Source organism: Peromyscus maniculatus, chromosome 10, assembly GCF_049852395.1.
Source record: "Peromyscus maniculatus bairdii isolate BWxNUB_F1_BW_parent chromosome 10, HU_Pman_BW_mat_3.1, whole genome shotgun sequence".
NCBI classification, from domain to species: domain Eukaryota; kingdom Metazoa; phylum Chordata; class Mammalia; order Rodentia; family Cricetidae; genus Peromyscus; species Peromyscus maniculatus.
In genome coordinates, this window is record NC_134861.1 from 1,700,805 (window position 1) to 1,723,652 (window position 22,848).

Sequence of the window (22,848 nt, forward strand, 5' to 3'; positions counted from 1 at the left end):
TCTATCTAGTGGCCTTTTTCTTTGGTCTCCTGGGACTCCAGTGCTGGCCATCATGCACTACTGTGCCCAAATTGTTCTGGACACCAGTGTACTGGCTCCAGTTTCTAGAACTATCAGAACTACTCACACAGCTTCTCTCTTCCATGTCCCATCCTCCTGCACGCTGTAACTCTTCTCCTAGAATCCACTCAGGATGGTGGGGGCTGGGGCACAAATGTGTCTGTTGGGCGTTTTCTATTGGGTGACATTTCCTCACACCGGTACCTAGAAGGCCAACTCTTAGAATATAGTAGGTACCGCTGCTCCAAAGGGTCACAACCCATGCTGACTCACACTGGACACCTGAGCATACACACTCCAGTTCCTCACAGTAGCCTTGCTGGGGAGGCAGCATCTCCCTGTCATGTCGCAGCTGAGGCAGAAACAAAGTTATTCAGTATCACAAAGGATTTAACTAGAATGGACTGGTGCCAGACAGACCATTTACTGTGACACCCCTTTCTATTACCTATTTTTCAGGTCCAAGAGACCCTACTCCCCTTAAAGACCCTATTTCCCTGTGGTTTTTTTTTTCTGTTTTTGTTTGTTTGTTTTTGTGTGTGCGTGTGTGCATGCGTGTGTGTGTGTGTGTGTGTGTGTGTGTGTGTGTGTGTGTCCCAGCTACAGTCCCAAGGAGCACTCGCACCCTGACAGCTGTTCCCACCCAAAGAGCAGCTTTCAGACTGTGCCCCCCGGGGGGAAAGGAATGACTCTCAGGGAACGCCCCACCCTGGCTGCATCACGATGCTTCAGGGAGAGACCACAGCTGGTTTGAAATCCCTGGAGGGGAGGGAGTGGGTCATAAATGAACCACAAAGGCCTCATTGCATGCACACAAGTCACAGCAAGCAGTAATGATCAGCACCAGAAACATGGACAGCGGCACCATGGGTGTCAATCTGACTTTATTGGAGCCAAGACTGGGAGTGGGTGATCCAGGAGCAGGCCAGGGACTTAGGGGGTCCTATTAGAGCAATCTAGGAAGAGGCCAGGGATTTGGGGGTCCAACTGGATTGAAGGACTGAAATTCTGGACCTGAAAGCTGTTACATAACTTGCAAAGCACCTTCTCTGCTCCAAGCCCTCCATCACTTTAAGTATCAGTGAAACTGATTTTGTGGGTGTCATTTTGGAAACTGAATATAGCAATACGTGTGAAACCTAGGGAAATGGTCAGCACACAACAGGGATAAATATATATAATTTATTCGAATGAAGATGCTCTCCATGTCAGACATCCAGTAAAAAGGGGGTGCATGCTTGTACTGATGCAGCTTCTCAAGGTGTGGTAGTTTGAATGTAACTGGCCCCCATAATATCATAGAAAGTGGCAGTATTGGGAGGTATGGCTTTGTTGGAGTGGGTACGGTCTTGTTAGAGGAAGTGTGTCACTGTGGGGGCAGGCTTTTTAGGTTTCCTATGCTCAGGATACCACCCAGTGTTTCAGTCGACTTCCCATTGCCTGCAAGATGTAGGACTCTCAGCTACTCCTCCACCACCATGTCTGCCTGCATGTTGCCATGCTCCCCTCCATGATGATAATGGACTGAACCTCTGAAACTGTGAGAGAGCCCTAATTAAATGTTTTCCTTTATAAGAGTTGCTGTGGTCATGGTGTCTCTTCACAGCAATAGAAACTCTAAGACGCATGGCTATGACCAGTCCCTGAGAGAAACAGCTTGAAGGAGAAAGATCGCCTCTGCTCACAGTTTCAGAGTTCTCATTCCATGGTCCATCTGGCTCCACTGCTGTGGGCCTAAGGTAAAGCTAATCATAGCAGAGAGCATCCCCTCCCAGTGCACAGGAAGCAGAAAGAAAGAAACAGGAAGAGAGCTAGGAACGATACTTTCAGGAGGCACATCCCCCAGTGACCTATTTCCTCCACCAGGCCCTACCTCCTACAGTTCTGCCACCTCCCAAAATAGTGCCACCAGCTGGGGACCAAATGTTCAACATCTGAGCTTGTGGGGAACAGTTCATGGGAGTGTCATACCCTGTCCTGAGCCTTTACACAGGAACACATTTACTGATGTTCACAACAGGTACTGATGGGGCAAGGGAGGCACGGAGGGATAGAGAGCATCTATCACATTTATGAAGTGGTTTGATTGGCTCCAGGATGCACTGTCTTTACCAACACACCCTCCCGCTTCTCCAAAGTGCTACACTGGAGAAGCACGCAGTGTCGGAGATACCGTTCATTAGTTCCTTACCACTGTGGGAACTCAATGGCTGAAAAAGTACAGCTGCCCGGGAGTAAATTCATGATCTCTCAGTGCTGGAACTCCTGGTGGGTTTGTTTGTTACTTTATTTGTTTGCATTTCCCCCCAATTCACCCAAATAAACATATTTGATTTGATAAGCAGAAAAGCATGCTGTTTAAAGTATGCTTATTTCTATCTGAGATGCCAGGAGTGGTTAGGCACTGCGTAGGAGGCCATGGTCTCCAGGCAATGCTTGGAAATCTTCTAGCCAGCTTAATGTACTATCAACTTATGCTTCGTCCCTCCCAAGATCAGCACCACCGAAACACAGTCCATCCTCAAATCCCTCGGCCTCTTTCACACAGTCCATCCTAGCCCCCAAGTCATTATGTTGCCAAGGATGACCCTGATCTCCTGATCCTCCTGCCTCTACCTCTCAAGTGCTGGGATGACAGGCATGTGTTACCACGCATGGTTTATTCAGTGGGGGAAGGGAGTTCAAGCCCAGGGCCCCCTGCAGGCTTGATAATCACTCTACCAATTGAGCTATGCACTTAGGTTTCTAAAGTGAATTTTAATGGAGACCCATGGCTCCAGTTCTTGACCCTACTCGGGGAGGGAGTGGCTCTCTGTACAGCCCTCCCATCAAGCAGGAGGCCCTGGGCTTCCCATAACTCCCAGCCCCCACCGTGAAGGGAAGCCAGAGTGTGTGTTTATGTGTGTGTTAGCTGGTTTCCCTCGGCAGTAGCAGTCTAATTACACAGCCGTGCAAGGCCATGACCTCCCCATCCATCATCCTTCAGGACTATTCACGACTCGGGTTGGCACAGGTTCCCCAGGGACCAAGTGGCTACTGGCACCCAGGTTCCAGCTGAGGCTAAATCTCACCAGACTCACTTTATCTCCCTTGTCTTCTGCTGCATTGGATGAGCTGGGTCCAAGTACCATCTCTCAGATGGAAGGAGAGAAAATCCCATTTGCACTCAGAAACATGCTTCATGAAGGTAAGCATGGAGCATCTAAAGATTCAGTTATCACATGGAGCGTGCTCAGTGGGCAAAGCATGGAGCATCTAAAGATTCAGTCGTCACACGGAGCGTGCTCAGTGGGCAAAGAAGTCAGGGAACGCATTGACACAGGAGGGGCCTGGAGGCTAAATCAGATGTGACACCTCACCTTGGAGAGAGATACTGGCTCAGAGAGAACTGCCCTCCATCGTGTGGAGGAGACTTGATTTTACCATGAGCATCTCATGTATGCTGAGCCTGTGCCAGGCCCTGAGTACCATGAGCTAGGCATATCTTCTATCTGTGTTTTCCTGCACATTGGCTCTAGACCCATCTGTTCTCTAGGCCCAGGAGGCCAACCCGGGAGGGTGATCGCAATGGTTGGCCTTAAGGATAGTATCACCAGGGCTTCCTTGGCCTCTGGCTTCCAGTGTGGTTCATCTAATGGGAAGCACAATGGAGAGAGGAGGGACGTTTCTAGAATTTACTTTTCATCCAACATAAATAGGCCTGGCAGCACTTGAGTTCCTTAGGAGCACACTTCAGTTGCAAGAACAGCTCTTCTCCTCACCTTCTGAGAGCCCTCAGATTCAAAATGGAGTGACTCCCATTGAACCTTAACAGCAACAACAATAAATGAAGCCAGGAGGTGCTGGAAGAGAGGACCACACATGCAAGCCTGCTAGCAGGAACTATCACAAAGACCCTACCAGATCCGTAGCCTTGTGTAAGGAATACGTCTGCAAGGATGCCTGCCCAGATGCTCTGTCCTGAGCCTGCTACCTCTCTGAACTGAACTTTCGATGCCCCTTTTCCTAGTGCTGGGGGACAGGTGAGTACTGCAAGACAGCCAGGTGTGCCTCCTCCATTGCTGTGGCCTCTTGAATCTGCACAGCTGACAATGGTGCACATGCTCCCATCGCCATGGTGGGAAGTCTAGGGTAGATGGGGAAGGGTAGGACTCCAACCACACCACTGAGACCCATCAGTGAGACCCACTGTGCAAAACACAGGACAGTGACCTGATTTTTTCCACAGATGAAAAGAGAGGAAGAAAAACTTGTGTATTAAAAGATATAAAAGGCCATTTTTGTGGGCAAATGGATGATATGTAGATGGATGTGTGGATGGATGGATGGATGGATGGATGGATGGATGGATGGATGGATGGATGGATGGGTAGGTAGGTAGATAGGTGGGGTGGGTAGATGAATGACCCTAACTCTAACCCTAACCCTAACCCTAAACACTCCTGTTTAAGGGGTAAGTTTATCTTACATAGATCTACCTCAAAAAAGGCATGCCAATCAGCTATAGTGAAACCCTACTTAGACTCAGTTTCAAGGAAACCATAAAAAAATTGCTCATATAATTTGTAAAATAATTAGAAAATTGAACCAATTGGATGTTTGATAAAATTAAAGAATTATCACTTATATTTCGGGGCATGATGATGGGACAGTGTTTAAAATGATTGTGAACTGAATAATGTATGTCTAGCCCCATTTCCAAATGAATGAATGAATGAATGAATGAATGAATGAATGGTAAGGTGGATAGATTGATAGGTAGATGGACAGATGGACAGATTGATGGACAGATGGATGGATGGATGGATGGATGGATGGATGGATGGATGGATGGATGATGGATGGATGGATGGGTAGGTGGGTAAATAGGTGGGGTGGGTATATAAAATGAATAAATAAGTGAATGGTAAAGTAGATAGGTAGACAGATACATGGATGGACATATGGACCGGTTGATAGACAGAGAGATGGGTGATCAAACTGTGGCAAGTCTATCCAGGTGAAGCATATTCACCCTTTAAAAGGTAGGAAATCATGACACTCTATTGTACACACGCACCTTCATGACATTGTACTAAATCTAACAAAGCTAGGCACAAAGGGATGAATCCCATAGGGTCCACCACTATGAGGGGCCTAGTCACTGTCACTTTAAGACACAAAGTAGACTGGGGATTGCCAAGGTAGGTGGGTGGTTCATGTTATATGGGGACAGAGTTTCAGTTTGGGAAGATGGAAATATTTTGGAGAGAGACAGAGGAAATGGCCACAGAGCAGGTGACCACACTCCTGTTTAAGGGGGTAAGTTTGTTGTACAGAGATCTACCTCAAAAAAGACATGCCAATCAGCTATAGTGAGACCCTACGTAGACTCAGGTTCAAGTAAACCATAAAAAAATAATTTGTAAAATAATTAGAAAACTGAACCAATTGGATGTTTGATAAAATTAAAGAATTATCACTTATTCAGGGCATGATGATGGGACAGTGTTTGAAATGGTTGTGAACTGAATAATGTATGTCTAGCCCCACTTCCAAATAATGTGGTAGAAGGGGAGACGGGTCCGGGTCCTGATGAAGGAGCCTGGTCTCAAGCTGATCTTTGTCGAAGCTGAACGATGACCACACTGGAACCTTTTACTGTTCTGTCTGATTTTGTAAGTATTTGACATTTTTCATGCTAAAATGTTTTAAACTTCCTTCCATTCCCCCATCCATCTTTCTGTGACAGAGGATCCTGCTGTGTGGCCTCAAACTTACAGAGCTCTCTCTGGCGCCACCCAAAAAGTGCTGAGGTACATAGTCATGCCTCGCTTGGAAACCAATTCTCAGTCACTTTTACATCAGCCACCCTGATTCTTCCTCCACTCTCCACAGACTCAGAGCTTGAATTGCTTGTCATCCCAGGCCATGGCCTTCCCTCTGCTCACAGGGCAGGAAGAAGGACATTCTGGACCCCAGATTCTCCCTGCCTTCCTATGGTCCCCTCTCCTAACCAGAACCACATTCTCTTGCATTCCCACTATTGCCAAGAAGCGTGCCTATGGTAGTGTTGATTATGATTATTATTATCATCATTATGATTCTGGAAGTTTCCAGAGATGCCTCTCTGTGCTGAGCCCAGTGATCATGGCTCTTGTGTGTGTGTGTGTGTGTGTGTGTATGTGTGTGTGTGTGTGTGTGTGTGAGATGTGGCCCATATTCCATAGCACACTGACCATACATTTCAACCATGGCATGGATATGGCACTTTAGGTCCTAAGAGTGTGACCAACTCTGCCCCAGGGGACACTTGCACACTGCCACGAAAAGCCCAGAGCAATACATGTACTTTATCCTAACCTCTTCTGCAAGGGCCTCCTGTGTGGCTGAGTCCTGCTCACCTCTCTATCACTACACCTTAGAGTTTCCTATGCCTGGGTTATAAAGATCACACTGTCAGAGTCACATAGAGGAAAGAAAGCTGCAGCTCTTCCATGCTTGAGGCCTCTGAGTATGGCAAAGAGAGGCTCACTCCTTCTTGTCATGCTGGAAGTCAGACACCCCCATTCCACAGGCCAGAACACTGAGACCCTGGAGATATGCGAGGGTCACAACCAGAATCTGAAGCATGGGGTGGGAGTTAGGTACGCTTAGCTCCTAAGCCATTTGCTTCTCTGCGTAGGCTGGGAAAGCATGAGAGGCTGCCTGAGTTAGGAATGCTTCAGGGCACATCATGAAGCATGTCACCAGGCTGTATCAGCAAGGATGAGGGGAGATGATGTCACCACGGAGGTGCTTTGTCAGGTGGAAACCAGGTCTCCAAGGGCTGCCACTGAAAGCTACATCTGGCTAGCTAGCCCAGGTTAAGGTGAGCACAAGGCTCTGTCCTCAGGGCACACACTCCACCTGGGTTTTGTGGGTTTGTCTGCCCAGGTCCTTGCTTCCTGTGGTTTTACACCAGGCTTCCTGCCTCCAAAAGAAAGAGCAACTGAACACGGTGCCAGATGGAACTGCCACTCCAGGTCCCCACTGGCCTGAGCCTGAAGCCAACTAGCTCTCCTCTTGTCAGATGATCGCTCTTCAGGGCGCAGCGAAGGCCACCCACTCTCTCCAACACTTTAGCAACCATCCCCAATGGCCATCTCACAACTTCTCAGCATCCCCTGTGGTCCTTTCCTCCTAACTGTGAGCCCAGCAGGTGGAAGCAGGGCAGCCACTGCTGGGACTGAGAAGCAAACACATATTTATTATGTGAAAGCTGCCAGAAGAAATGGAGTCGCTTCTGCCATGCTCATAAAAACCGAAAGCAATCGTGACGAAAGCCTGAGGTGATGAGAGAGGGGATTTTTGCCACACACACTTGGTGCCAAGAACTATTGCAGGCAGGGCCTGCTGGAGGTGCAGCCACGGGCGGAGGCCATCACAACACTGTAGGTCCACACCCGCCCACTCTGTACAGCACCAGGCCAGGTGTGGGCCTCTGTAATGGCAGCTTACTGTATCAACATCTCTGTACCCCCCCCCTTCACGTTCCTTTTACAAACTTCCCCTTACCTCATACACGGGCCCAGACAGTGCTCAGCCAACCCCAGAGAAACTGTCACCATTGGAGAGAGTCTGATTGCCATTAGGGGTTGACCCCTAGCCTCCCTCTCCTGATATACCCCTGGGCGAGGCTTGTCTGTGACGGCAAACTGTGTGTCCCACAGCTGGGTGTGACGGTACAGGGCTACAGCACCCCATGCCCTCTGTGGGTACAGCTCTCCCTGGGGGGACAGGGAAGGGACTTAGCTCCTATGGCTGCCCCACTTTGACCCTTCCCCCATCCTGGCAGCACCCTCCCCCCCATGCGCGCACACACACACACACACACACACACACACACACACACACACACACACGTTTCCAGGGTGTAGCACAGTGCACACTTCCACCAGGAGGCTACCAGGTATTCTCACGGGCAGCTGCCTACCCCGTAGTTCCACCCTGTATCCCATCTGCTTATGTCCCTGGGCCCCAGTCTACACATTGTCTGCCTGGAAGCCCAGGGGCAGGAGCTGGCGGGAGACGAAGAAGACCTAGCTCTAGTCCCTCCTGCCCTCCCAGATTCACAGGAAGATGAATGAGGCCCCAGGGAGAGAAACCACACTCAACGCAGCCATTCTTTGACTATACAAGCAAAGCCAGGCCTCCCCATGGACTGGCCTCATGGCCAGGGGGAGGGGTACTCTTACCTCACTCGCTTTGGCTAGGCTCCCGGGGAAGTCCTCCACGTGGCTGGCTGACAACTGACTGACGAATTATTTTCTGCTGCAGTGGCAGAGCTAGTCTGATTGCCGGCCTCTCCAGAGGCCAAGGCAGAGGGGTGGCTGCCTCCAGCTCCTGCAGACCACGTTCCTGCCTGGCCTTCAACATCCTTGATGCAAGTCCTGCCCTGGCCTCTGATAACAAATAGCCGACCGAGAGTGTGACAGGGCCACCTTGTGCCTCCCAAAGCTCTGCAGGCCTGGGACAAGGCCAGAGTCTGCCAGTATCCATCGCAACAGCGCTCAGAAGTCAGAGCACAAAGCAGCCCCAATTGGAGACCTCAGTGTACCCCAGGGGTGCTGATGGCACTTTCTGGTTTATAAGTATTTTGTATTTAGTGGGCAATGGTGACCATGGAGAGCAGCAGGGATCACTTTGGAGTGACCCATCTGGATGGCCTCTCACCAAGGCCCGGAACATGGGCACAGGCTGGAAGGAGCTGAGGTGACAGATAATGCCTTGTGCTGGAGACAGGTGGCACCACCCCCACAGGACGAGCTGAACCCTTGCCTGTACCTCAGGTGCACATCCTTTCTCCACCACATTCTTGATGCTCCAACTGATGACGTCATGATGCATTCCCAAGACAAAGGGAGAGGAGGAGCAGAAGAGGGGTCACCAAGCCAACATCCTCACCCAGCTCTGCAGGGTACTTCATCATCAAAAACAATGGCTGGCATGCCAAGTGGGACCTCACATTAACTGGTAACTTATTTATTTATTTATTTTGGAGATGAGGTCTTGCCAGCCTGAGCTGGCCTGGGACTTGCTATGCACACCAGGCTGCCCTTGAACTCATAGATCTGCCTGTCTCTGCTTCCCTAGTGCTGGGATTAAAGGTGTACACCACCACACCCAGCTTAACAGCTAACTTTAAGCAAAACAACTGTAAAATGCTTCACACAACAGTGCTTTCCTCTGGAGGGAGGCTCCAATGGGGTGCCCAGTGATCCCCAAGCCAAGAGGAAGAACACTTTTCATGTGTTCCCAGCACTACAACAGCAGACAATGGTCACCTAGTTACCATGATAACCAGAAGACTGAAGGAGATGTGGGCTCACTGGCAGCCTCTCTAGGACATAACCTGGACATGGTTCCGTCTCCCAAGCCCCAAGCTAAGCCAAGTAGCCACAGCTCTGTAAGCCTTGCTTGCATTTCAGTGGCTTCCAATTCTCCCGGAAATCAAACCCACAAGCTCCTAGATCTGTGCTGTGGTAGTTTCATGAGATACTAATATTGGGGAAGGCAAGGGAAGAGCAGATGGGAATTCTCAGTTCATTCTCTCTCAGACTGAAAGCCAAAGCTCACCCAGACTAAGCCCACGGGCTCCGCCTACATCTTGAGGTGCCTCAGTTTCTTGTCTTTGTCTTTGTCCTCCCTTCCAGGAGGGAGCAGAGTAGGGCAGGGAGCTCTGACCTTCCCTTCAAGAGGAGAAAAGACACATGTCCCAAGGCCTGGGACATGAGGTCCAAAGACCCCAGGGCAGCTTGCGATGCTTCATTCTGAAGGGTGACTGTGCAGCTGGCTAAGACACAGTGGCCTGGTCCTTCCCAGGTCCGCGCACAGCAAACCCTTTCGGTCACTGCCAAAGCTGAACGGAGTCTGCAAGGCGCATCCGCATCCTTCCAGCTTCACCCACAACTGCAAGCCTCCAAGCCAAAGACAAAAGCACGCCCCACTCCCCGAGGGCTGAGAGCGAGACTGATTTCTTAAAGTGCTCTCGCAAGGCTCAGCTTCAAATATTTATGGAGGCTGTGAAGTGGCCCCAGAGCGCGAGTGGCCCTGTCAACTCCACGCCCGCTGCAGTGATTTATTGGCCTGGGGATTGCTGCAGACACTGCCTGAGTGCTTGGTGGAAAGCCAGCCTCCTCCAGGAGACGCAGAGTGGCAAGAAACCCAGCTAGGAGTGGAGGGGGTGGGGATGTTTTGCCTCTGACCCTTAGACATGGTGGGGAAAGCTCTGGTTCCCCATTACTGGGCTCTGTCCAGAATCCAGGCTGAGCCCGAAGACGGGGACAGCTGGAGAAGAGAAAACACAAGTAGGTCTCTGTGTCCCCTGATTACGGGACTGCAGGTCACACCTCTTATTCAAGGAAGATATAACAACAACAACTAATGCATATCAAGCACTTACTGTGCTGACATCAAACCTCTTACCGCATGCTCACTTCTTCCTAAGCAGTTCTAAGAGGCCATCATCACCAAGTCACAGTCATGGAAATGGAGATGGGGACTAGTTGGGTTGTCACACCCGGCCACTGAGCAAGTAATGACATGCAGGCATTGGGCTGGTGGCAGAAGGGAAGCAAAGGCTTTTGTTCTCAATGGCAGGAGAACGTGCCCTTCACACAGAAAGGCCCTGTGTCTCCTGCATGGTAGCCTCGTGCCAGTGTCCCCATGGCCCTCCAAATGCGCACCCCATTCCCTGCACTGTATCCTCACCCTAGGCTTGCCTCAGGGCTCTGCACAATGGGACAAGCCAAGCAATTTTGACGACCCCAGACATCTTCTGTTAACTATATGTGGCTGTGAAGCTGCTAACTCCACATCACTCGGGGCCGTGTGATTTCATCCTCTACCCTGTCTACAAGCCCTCCATCAGCCACTCCTGGGCATAAGACAATCCACATCAGCACCTCACCCGTGAAAACACGTTCCCTTCCAGAACCCACAGGAAGGACCAGCGACAGGAGCACAGCAGCAGGAAGCTCTTTTGCCTCTCCAGCATCCTCCAGATGTGGTCATGCATCTGCCTTTCAGCCTCACCAGCAGACTGGAGCCATCCCTCCATCCCCCAGGGATGGGATGGGGAGCAGCCACAGAGCCACATTGTCAATGCCTGAGTCTCCTGGGTGAGCCTGGGCCACTTTTAACCTCCTGCCTTTCCTCATAGGCAGAGCGGGTATGATGTGGCTATGGGGTCCCTGTGAGGATGCAACTCCATGTAGGACTCCTCCCTTCACAGTCTCTATTCTGCTTCTCTCCCTGTGCTCCAGCCACGATCACTCCTCCTATACCCACACAGCTTGCAATTGCTCACCTGCTCCATAGACATACAACAAAGGCTACTATTGCCTGTGACGCCTCCAGGTTGGGGAGGTCACAGGGGACAGGTCAGAGCCAGGCAAATCAGAAGTGGCTTTCTCAGGAGATGGGAAGGCATTCTTATTTCTAGGCATGGAACCTACACAGGGCAGTGAAGCCACCAGGCAGAAAGTTGATGAAGGCCGCTGAGCACAGTCAGCACTTGTGAGCAGCTCTCCTGGGCTGGAAACTAACAAATACTTCATAGATGTGGGGTCATCGAATTGTCCCACCACCCTGTCATGCAAATGTCCTGTCTTCATGCTTAAGATAAAAATGTAATATAAGTGGTGAGGAAGGCGGGGTATCACAAGAATCGAAGACAGAAGAGAATAAATCCTATGCTGAGATGCAGTCGGGGAGAGCTGTTTTCTCTGCTCTTCTGTTGTTCTGTGAGACCTACAGGTTCCCTACAAACACAGGGTGCCGCCATGCTGCCTTTCATCCTCTTCAGCCTCATGATAGCATCGGGCACCGCCACGCCCATTTTATACAGAAGGACTGACACACAAACGGATGAAGGGCTTTGTCCCCCACCACACTGGTCTAACGAGGACAGGGCTGAGCTTTGAACTCAGGCCAGCCCAGGCCCCAAATTTAATAAGTTAAATGGTTTGTCTGGAGCCAGTGGTGTGTTTTTAGTGAAAACTGATTCAGATGCTTCAAAGTAGAAACAACTAGAAAATCTAGACAAAAGGGAAAAGCAAAAACAAAACAAAAATGTCAGCTGGGATCTGCAGTGGACCAAGACTGGGAAGCTTTATGAGACTGACACTGACTGACATCAGGGTTATGGTCCCATGAAGTCCAGTGGGTGCCAGTGACTTCCCTGCAGTGGCAGTCTGTGGGAGGTCCAGGCAGTCCTGACGGGAGGATGCTGGACAGGGCTCTCATAGCCTGTGGGACACCGGGAACCGTGGGAAAGGACTTGGAGGACCCTGTAGATTTTGGACCCAGAAGTGAGTGTGAGCCAGATGGCAGGCAGAGCTGCTCTGGCGGCATCATCTTTGAATCAGCCCCGGGTGAGGAAGGCACTGGCCAGGCCAGCCCATCAGAGCAAGGGAAGAAGAGGCAGAGATCACCAGAGGGCCTGAGTCTCCGCACATGAGGGCCAGCACTCAAGACACATGACAAGACATGGCCTGAGACGTCACAGGAAACAAAGGCTGGAAAGCAGATGATAGACACTAGATTATATTTTAGCTCTTAAACTGGTGGGCTTTATTGGGGCCATCATGCATGCATGCCTGCGTGCGTGCATGAGTGAGTGCATGCATGCGTGCATGTGTGTGTGTGTGTGTGTGTGTGTGTGTGTGTGTGTGTGTGTGTGTGTATGGGTTCATGTCTGTCTGTCTTTCTCTGTGTTAGTGTATGCACTCATGTATGTCTGTCTGTCTCTGTCTCTTTCTGTGCCTCTATCTCTGTCTCTCTCTGTGTATCTGTGTGTGTGTGTGTGTGTACACGAGCATGCACATCTGTGAACGTATTTCACTTTCAATTAAAACCACATTTCAGAAGTGAGGTGAAGCTGTGTGCTTACCTTTGGGGAACTGAGTGGAACAGTCTGCGATGCCCACTCAGCCTCTGGAAGGGACCAGGACTCCATACCCCACAGGCTTTGAAGAATACTGTCTGTTTCAGAATTAAGCAGGTACTCTTGAGCTGGAAGAGAGAATCCTCAGTCAGGCCCCAGGCTAGGCATCTATCTTTAAAACTGACAGGTCCTAAACTTTATCGTAATGTTTCCACTCTCTTGCTATCCACAGATGCTCCCAGATGGCCATCCCTGTAACAGAGGCTCTCTTGGTGCCTTTGAATCCTCTGAGCCCCACACTTAGTAATGACATCATCATGGTCTTGGGACAACTCAGATCATTGCCTGTCTCTCTAATGCCCTGCTAGCTGCCAGCCCCTCCAGGGTAGGGCTATCCCCACTCCCCGACTCCCCCTTCACCTCTCCACCTCCCTCACCCCCCATGGTCCCTCTGGTAGCTCTCACACCTTGTATGCACCTCCTGCAGGGGGTGCCAGGAAGCCTCCAGAAACCTAGTACAAACAGCCCCATTAATCACAAGCATTTCCTTCTTCAATGGGTGAGAAGGCTGAGCTCAGAGAAGCCAGACTGCTGGAAGTCAGTGGCAGAGTGGGAGCATTAGAATGCACAGCTCTCCAGCTGTGGAAACAGATGCCATCTCAGGCTAGAGGGGCAGCAGGGAAGGTACAGAGGGCAGCCCCAAGCTGATGAGAAGAGCCTTTCTTCTCATGCATTGACATCCTGTTATGTACCAGACAAGATACAGGGTCATGATATTATCCTCCTTTCAAAAATGGTCTGCGGTTCAGAGAGGCTGATTAACTCATCCCCAGCCACAGGGCTGGCAAGAACAGAATCTAGTAGATGAGCCGTGGAGAACACAGACATGGAGAGTACCAAGTCCTGTTGTGAGTGCAACCCCAACCAGCCCTCAGAAACCCTGCTCGGGCCCACGCCTGTGAACCAGCCACACACTGCTAGGAAGTGGCACTTAAGGCCCGAGGAGAGGAGAGTCTGTCTGGTCCCCACACCTTCATTTCTCTACTACAATAAAGACAACAGAACAACCTGTCCCTCTCTCTGAGCAGCCACAGTTAATCTTGAGTCCATCTCTTAGGCTGCATTGCTGACCACACGTGGATGTGTGTGTTCCGTGATACAGCCAGCAGTATCAAACATTCCATGTCCTCCCGTCTTTGAATTCACTGCAACATCATCACATTGCCCTGTGACGTGACATTCTCAGCCACCTTAGTGGCTGTGCTACATTCCACAGAGGACACGGGCTCATTCACAACACCGAGGGCATGGGGTGAGCACACCTGCCCCTAAGCTTGTTTCTAGTGTTATATGGCAATTACTTATGTGAAATGAATGTCCAGGTTGGGGAATGGATGTCCATGGATGTAATGGTTCATAATGAAGAACAGAGCTGAGGAATGTGAGGCTCTTCTTTCCTTCTGGGGTGTCCTGACACCATGAGATGGGAAGGTGGGACTGAGCAGCAGAAGGAAAGGGGGAAATAGGAAGTCCCCTTCGCGGTACGAACTCGACACTGGGCAGTTTGCACCTGGCTCACCCCGCCCTGACCTTTGCTGAACACACAGAAATGTTTCTGGCAGGTGCACTGACCTCCTCCTCCAGCTGTCATCCCCTTGGAGCCTCTATCCAGGTGGCAGACTGTCTGGAAGAAAAGACAGCTCAGTGGGTAGACTGTAGAACAGGATATGAAGGTCCCCAGAGGACCAGAGTGAGGCAAGCCGCCCTGGGCATCTGAGCTTTGGCTGCACTGGAAGGTAGGTGTGGTGATGTGCTGCCCACATTCCCTCCTTGGCCACCTTACAGGTGACCAGGCCAGGTCTGTTCAAGGGTACCACACAACATGCCAGGGACAATTCAGTCTCCTTCACTCAGATTCAACCATGCAGAGACAAGTGTCTTTTCAAAAATGCATTAAGAGAAAACTTACAGAGTTGGGGCATCGGGTACTTCCAGGGGCCACTGATTCATCCCAGATAATGAGGAGACTTGAGCCCGAGGCCACCCCCTGCGCTATTGCAATGACCATTTACATCTGTAGGCAGCAGGGCAGCCTCAGGAACTCACATTCCACCCAGAAGCCCCTGTCAGCTAAGAAGAAGCCATCTGCTAGGCCTTCAAGGCAGGTTGGAGCCTGAAGCCTGAATTCCGTGGGGCAGGGCCCTGTGTGCAGTGACCCTGTGACATCTCTTCTCCCCCATCTTCTTCATGATGCTCCAGGTACCGGCACAGCCCATCATCATGCCTGGAAGCTCCGCCCTCTGTCCTTGATTGGCAAACCTCTGTGTGAACCTCAAGACCTAATTCAAATGCCCCAGCCCCTGTATCACCTTCCCTCTTGACATAGTTCAGCCACCTGTCTTGCTGCTTGCCCTGACCAGGATCTAGGTGACAGCCAGGCTCTGTGACAGATTCCAAAATGGACAGACCGAGGCAGTAACTAGTAACCAAGGCCTAGGCTTGATTTAGCGGTGCTCTGGTCATAACCCATAATCCCCACCTTGCAGGAGTCCTGTGCTCCAGGCCTGATGACACCTGCTCTGCTGCTGTGCTTAGGCATGGGTAGATGTCCCTGTTCTATTTCATTGTAGCTGCTGTGACAAATACCTTGAGAAAAAGCAACGGGGGAAGAAAGGTCCATTTCAGCTTCCAATCCCAAACGGCAGTCCATCAGTTCAGGGAAGTCAAGGCAGAACTCCAGAAGCTAGGAACCACGACATCCACAGTCGTGAACCAAGAGAACAGGTGCACGCTTGCTTGCTCTCAACTAGCCTTCTCCTCCTCTCTTCTGCTTTCTAAGATAGCTGCCTGTGCGTGCCCCTGTGACTTTGTGGTGAGCACTGCCAAGGCCCTGGCTTTCCCAAGGAGTTGAAACCTCAGTGTTGCAGGATGGCGTCCTAGCCCTTACTGGGTGCCTATCGTGGTCTTAATGAGAGATGTCTCCCATGGGTTCATGTATGTGAGCACTTGACCCCTAGTTGGTGGGGCTGTTTGGGAAGGTTATGGAGCCTTGCTGGAGGGTGTATGTCACTTGGGACAGGCTTTGGGGCTTTATAGCCTCACCCCTCTTCCTGTTCTTTCTTCCTTCTTGTGGTGATACTTTGTGTACCGAATAAAATTTGCCTGAAGATCAGAGAACAGAACAAGCCACTAGAGTAAACATAGATGCCAGGCAGTGGTGGCACACACCTTTAATCCCAGCACTAGGAAGGAAGTGATGGCCGGGCAGAGAAAGGTTTATAAGGCGTGAGGAGACAAGAACTAAAAGCCTTTCGGCTAAGCTTGCTTTCTCAGCTGAAGCTCTTTTCAGCCGGACCTCTCTCTTTCAGCTGAGGACTCAGAGACATTAAGTGAGAGGATTTGTGGAGTTGGCGAGGTGAAACGTGGCAGCGGCTTGTTCCTTTGTCTCTCTGATCTTTCAGCATTTACCCCAATATCTGGCTCTGGGATTTTGTTATAAGACCTATTGGAAATTCAAGCAACTCCCTCTCCTTCCTGTGTGTGGATAAAAATGCTGATAAGCCAGCTTCCAGCTGCAGCCGCCACCATAGCATCGCTTCATGATAGACTCTATCCCCATGAAACTGTGAACCAGAATAAACCCTCTCCTTTGGGTGCTTTTGTTGGGATAGTTACAGAAAGTAACTATGGCATAGTCTGTAATAGGTGTCATACTAGGCTCTGTGAGACGTTGTTTGATCCTCAAAGAGCCTCATGGGAGACAGAGAACCCTACTGACTTAAAACACAGGTAGCTTAGAGAGGTGAGGGTCCAACATTCTTGTTCTTCATGTACAGGTGACCGTGTCTACACAGGAGTCAGAAAGCAGCACTTCCGGGAGCAGCAGGAGGCTCTGGAGCCCTGTGCTGGGACCACCCTTCCCTCTGCTGAGCAGAGTCTGGGCCAGGCTATCAGGAGTATGTGGCACAGCAAGCAGGTCACCTCAGGGATGAGCCCCCAGCCTCTTTGATATCCAAGCTTCCAAGATCATGGGGACAACATAGCCACATGGAAGAAGAAGAAGAAGAAAAAGAAGAAGAAGGAGAAGAAGAAGAAGAAGAAGAAGAAGAAGAAGAAGAAGAAGAAGAAGAAGAAGAAGAAGAAGAAGAAGAAGAAGAAGAAGAAGAGGCTTAGTTTTACTTGTGAATGCCAACAACTTAAGTCCAGGAGATGTAAGCCAGGCTAGAGGAGGATGGAAAAGGATACAGAGAAATTGTCAATCTCCTTCATCCAGGACCACTCGACATGAGTCAGAAGGATGAGGTGGATTTGGAAGTGGGGAGTCTGTCTTTCCCTTTTTCCCATCCCCATCTCAAAGCCAGGAAAATGTCAAGACCTTGAACTCCCAGCCAGAGCCATGGTGAAAGCTGGCTGACCTGACACCCACTATCACCACCCCGGACACCTGAGCTGGAGGAAGGGGTCCCACTGGGAGACATCACATGTACAGTATCTGTTGTTCTGGGGGAGCTGCACACCAGAGAGGTGAGGGGATGACAGAGCACCAACAGTGCAGGTGCACTGGGCTGGCCGTCACAACCACGCACCAGAGAGAAGGACTGACTGAGATGGGCTCCATCCCTCTCCCAAACCCCAGCCAGAAAAGACAACAGAGGCACCTCCACCATTGCAATGATGAAAAGTGGGTGCCAGGCCACACCCCTCTTCTGGGAAGGGAGGGGGTCAGCCCACACCCCTTGCTCCAGGCCTTGACAGCTCTCGGTTATCAGGGCCCTCCTTCAGGAAGGGGGATGTGGAAAGACTGAGTGAATTCATCTGTGGAGTGGCAGCCTAGAGGCCAGGACAGGTACATGACCAGATATAAAACACAGATGGCCTGCCTGGGTGGGACCCTATGTTCCATTCCCATAGTCTCTGTCTCCAAGGAAGGGCTGGTGGGCGCCTCAGGGTTTGGATTCTCCAGGGATGTTTCCAGAAGGCTTCTGTCAGAGACAAACTATCTCCCTACTTGCCAGCCTGGTGCACAGCCTAGCCCAAGCCCATCAGCAGCTCCTCAGCCACCAGGCAGCCCTCTCGGCTGTCAGCCAAAGCCCAAAGGCTCCATCAGGACTCCCATCTGTGTTCCCTGGAGCAACAGCTAATGTCCATAAAACCAAGTGCTCTGGACCAGCTTCCAGTCCAGCTGCCAGCGGGAAGAGCTGCCACCACCACCAAGGAAAAGCTCAGGGTCCCTCTCTAGACACTACTTGGCCACCAGGGTTGTCATGGCTCAGAACACACTGCTAGAGGAACACAGGGCTACACAGCGCATAGCCAGCGCCTCAGACCTCAGCCTAGGGGACTTGTCTAGGGGACTCTTAAGGGAATTGTCTCTCTGGAGTCGCTGGGATCCTGCACCAACATGCCACCCTCCCATTCATTGAAGCTAATGAAGCCAGGGCAAACGCCACGGACTCCAGTCAGCCACACCTCCTGTGTGCCTTTCTCGGGGTCTGCCCAGGAGCCAGGGAAGGCACCCTTGGAATAGTCTTAGTCTTCATAACACATTACAGTAGTTTTTACTCCTTATGCTAGAAGAGACCCACACATTGAAGACTGACCTACCTGTGACAAGAGGGACTGCCTCAGTGGGTGCCAGACCCAAGCTGTGACCAGCAGCTTCTCCCCACCTACTTATCTCTGTATTGACCATTGCTGGAACTGTGTGCAGGTTCCTACATCAGCTTCAAGTGCCCCCTCTACCACATAGGCAAGGAAAGGGCTGAATTAGAAAGCTCCACAGGGATGCAGGTCTTTGAGTAAAGATCCTCTCAGAGCCTCATTTTTGTGTTCTGAATGTGGGAGAACTGTGCCATTTTTGTGGGATAATGGACACTCCACTATTTGCAGCAAGCACTTAGAACATCACCTACACATAGTCACAGGTCAAAGGGACAGAGGGTGGTGGCATAGAGATGTGACCCTGGACCTCTGATCTCAGCTTCTTGTGTACAGGTTATCTCGTTCTGGCTGCTCAGCAGCTGTACTGAGCAGACTGCGCTCTTCCCATTGTACAGATCAGTGAACTAAGGTCAGAGGACTCAGAGCCACTCATGTGTACACCAGCCTTGGTCAGAGCCCTGGTGAGTCCAATTGTTCTCCGGACCCTTCCGTTAGCTTGCTGTGTTTTGGCTTACTTGGTTCTCCCCCAGGACCCCAGATCTATGCCTCAGGGTGGCAGGAACTCTGACAACACTCCTGGCCAGGAATGGCACAGCAGGCTGATGCAGTTTTCAGAACACAGCACAGGGAGGGACTCCAAAAATCGAGTCAGGTTACATTCAGAGCCACCTTCTACGCTGGTTGGTTTTTATCCACTTGACACAAACTTACACACGCCTACAAAGACAGAATCTCAGTTGAAGAGTTGCCTCCATCAGACTGGGCTATGGCCACGTCTGTGAGGAACTGTCTTGCTGTCTGGACTGTGGATGTGGGAGGGTCCAGCCCACTGTGGGCAGCGCCATCCCCTAGCAAGTCCTGAGCTGTGTAAGAAAGCAGGCTGAGCATGAGCTAGAGAGCAACCCAGCAATCAGCACTCCACCCTCATGGTCTCTACTTCAGTTCCTGCTTCCAGGTTCCTGCCCTGAGTTCGTGCCTTGGTTTCCCTGATGATGGACTGTGATATGTAAGCCAAATAAGCCCTTGTCCTCCCCAAGCTGCTTTTGGTCACAGCATTTATCACAGCAACAGAAACCAAACTAGCACACCTTCAAAGCTGGGGGTAGTACCGAGCTGAGTCAGGAGCAGAGCCAGGGCTGTGACACTGAATAGACAATACAGAGGACAGAGAAGCTGACCATTGGGGACAGTTATGCCTGCTCTGCGGCCTCCCCAAGAGCTACACCCCAGGCCAAGGGGAGGCATCTCAGGCCCAAGGAATCTCCTCATAGAGGGAAGCATCCAGCCTGGAACACATTAACACCTACTCCCCATCCCCCATCCCATCCTACACCCCCACACCCCCATCCCACCCCCCACTCCCCATCCCCCATCTCATCCCACACCCCCATCTCACTTCCCACTCCCCATCCCTATCCCACTCCCCATTCCCCATCCCACCCCACACCCCCATTTTTCTTCAGCTCCCACATGACCTTCTGACAACAGATGGTAATTGACCAACATATGAACACATTAATGAATTTGCCTCTCTGCAGGGGAAAATGTGCCGACTTTTTTTGGCGTGTTCATCCACTAGAGTACGCCAGGCCACACACTAGTTCTGTTTTTCATAGGTAATTATGCTCTGATTTAGACATCAGCCTCTTCGAGTTTGGTTATTGGAAATCAGCCTATCCCACCCCAGTGTTCATGTTGTAATCAATACCTCCTTGCTTCAGCCCTGCCTCACTCACCACAATTATTAGGCACCAATTATGTCCCAGAGGCTGTCTTAATTACTTCAATTAGAGTCTCCTCCCTCTCTCTCTCTCTCTCTCTCTCTCTCTCTCTCTCTCTCTCTCTCTCTCTCCCCCTGCCTTCTATAGCCACAGAAACAGAGGAGCACTAGACATGGCATCTGGTGTTCTAGATTTGAGCTCTGGCCCTACACCAAGTCTTTACACCTTTGGCAGCCCCATGGCCTCAGGTTTCCACCTCCTCCGCTGCATGGAAATTTGGACCAGGTACACCTGAAGGCTGTGAAAGCGTTGAGCAGCTCAACCCCTGTACAGCCAGGAGCAACCCCAAGGCCATATTCCTGGAAAAGAGCTCTCTGTGTTTACCTCCTGACCTACATCCACCACACACCATCAGTAGCCTGGCTAGTCTCAGAGGCAGATCCAGCTCAAACCCAGGAATAAGGCTTCCTGTGTGGGGGCAGACATGGCTGACTCTCGTAGGTACGCTTTATCACGCATGCCCACGTACAGTGGAGGGCAGAAGGCTGTGATGAAAATTGTGATCATTGCAATTTAGACCACTTGCTGGGGATAGGCACTTGGAATTGTGCCTTGAAGGCTGGACCGAAGACTGCGGGTGGACCAAGCATCCTAGCAGAGGGGGCTATGTGTACAGAGCTCATGAAGCATGCGTGACAAGAATGTCTGATGACACAGCATCATAGTGCTTATGTGATACATTTATGTCTGTTCCCATACTCATAAGCACTTCAGAGGATCCCCAGCACTTTTCACAGCACTCAGAATACAGATGCCACCTAGAGAAGGAACCAGGGAGGGTGACTGGTGGGCCAGTAGCCAAGACAGCACAGGGTGGCAGGTGGTCTGGCCTGGATCCACTCATGGTCCCTATAAGCCGGGACGGTGCTGTCCACGGCAACTTACCTCTGGGGCTCCTGGGGTCAGGAAGGTGGCGGTATACTCAGCCAGTGCCACGTCATCCAGCATGTTCTGCGCCAGCTCGCAGAGCAGGTGGTTCTTGGGCTCTTGTCTTGGCAGCTCCCGAAGTAGCTGCTCAATCAGGCGGTTCCTCTCCTGGCACTTGTGGACCAGGGAAGCCAGCTTGGCCTGGAACGGGAGGCGTGCGGTATAGGCTGAGCTGGGGGCCAGGGCAGCGTCCCATTCCTGGCCTGATTCTCTCACCCACAGCAGGTGCTAACAGGCTCCAGGCTCACAGCAGTAGGGAGGCAAGAATACAGGCCATGCTCTCCTGTGCTGCGGTACTGTGACGAAGCTCCTCTCCACACCTCAACCCACCGATCTGTGCAACGCACTGTGAGGGAGCCAGGACCCACCCGGTAGAGCCCTCCTGCCTTTTGATTTGGCTTCTCACTGGTGAAGCGCAAAGTCCTGGGGTTTTCCTTCAGGTGAGAGGGATGTGTCAAAGCGTGAGCCTAGCGGGAGGGCACTCTCGTGGTCCTGACTTCATGGGGTTCATTGCGCTGTCTATGGTGTCCCAGATGGCATCTCAGAGTCTCAGCAGGAATTCTCTAAGTTTCTGTTTTACCAACACAAAGGCAGACGAGGAACTATGGGAGAGGACGTGGCTCAGATTTCTGACATAACAGCTGAGGGAACTGAGCCCACAGGAGAAGGCAGGAAACAGGGCTTCTAGGGGTCATGGTGTTTGGCTGATGTCCAATCAAGGCTCCTCCTCATCCACCCACACAGAGACCAGGAGCTCAGAATGAACATCTGCCTCTTCCCAAATGCAGGCCCGGATGAAATGTCACCTTCTCCTGCTAGCAAAGAGCATGTGGAACACCAAGGGCTATTCCTGGGTGTGTCCCAAATATAAATATAAAAGGATAGATGGGGAACTTTCCTAAGGAAACATGTGCTGGAGTGTATGCGGTAATGGGAAAGTGGAGGAGACAGAGAGAGATGGAGAGAGAGGAGAAAGAGAGGGAAAGAGAGAGGAAAGGGCAGAAGAGAAGATGAGAAGAGGAAGACGTGGCGTGAGGGTGGGAATGTGAGCACCAAGTGGCAGTCTCCAAACCCATCGAAGCACCTTCGAGGCTGCACCAAGGAGAAAGTGGGACACAACGCGTGGGATCAGGACACATGCCATCTAGGATGATCTCGAAGAAGCCAGATGACGATATATGGAACGTTCTTCTCGTGGGGACCTGAGTGCCATCTGTCCCTGGCACGCTCAGGTATTTTTATAAAATACTAAGCACTCTAATACAAAACAGTGACGAGGCAGTATGTTACCTTCAGGGGACTTGTGGCCAGGCGCGCTTCACGCTGCTGTTCCCGGAGCTCCTCAAGCTGAAAGGAGAAGCATGCTTGTGATTGAGTAGTGTGGGTCTGGTTAGGGGAAAGTGCAGGTGCCGGCCTCCATAACCTGTCCCTGTGTGGAGATGGGGTGCCGAGGAACAGCCATCCTGATCCCTCAGAGATGGAGCCACTGAGACACAATCTGGTGTGAAACTT

At 51.2% G+C, this 22,848-nt stretch overlaps 1 protein-coding gene across 2 annotated transcripts in view; it reads right to left on the reverse strand.

Moving 5' to 3' along the window:
• Positions 1–22,848, reverse strand: part of C10H4orf50 (chromosome 10 C4orf50 homolog) — a 93,375-nt gene that overhangs the window by 33,333 nt on the left and 37,194 nt on the right. For both annotated transcript variants that reach the window (XM_076545686.1, XM_016004055.3), the window contains 4 exons: positions 22,627–22,683; positions 21,295–21,477; positions 14,600–14,651; positions 12,974–13,095 (listed from right to left, as the gene is read on the reverse strand). In XM_076545686.1, the coding sequence (XP_076401801.1) occupies positions 12,974–13,095; positions 14,600–14,651; positions 21,295–21,477; positions 22,627–22,683 (414 nt within the window). The remainder of the gene's footprint in view (positions 1–12,973; positions 13,096–14,599; positions 14,652–21,294; positions 21,478–22,626; positions 22,684–22,848) is intronic.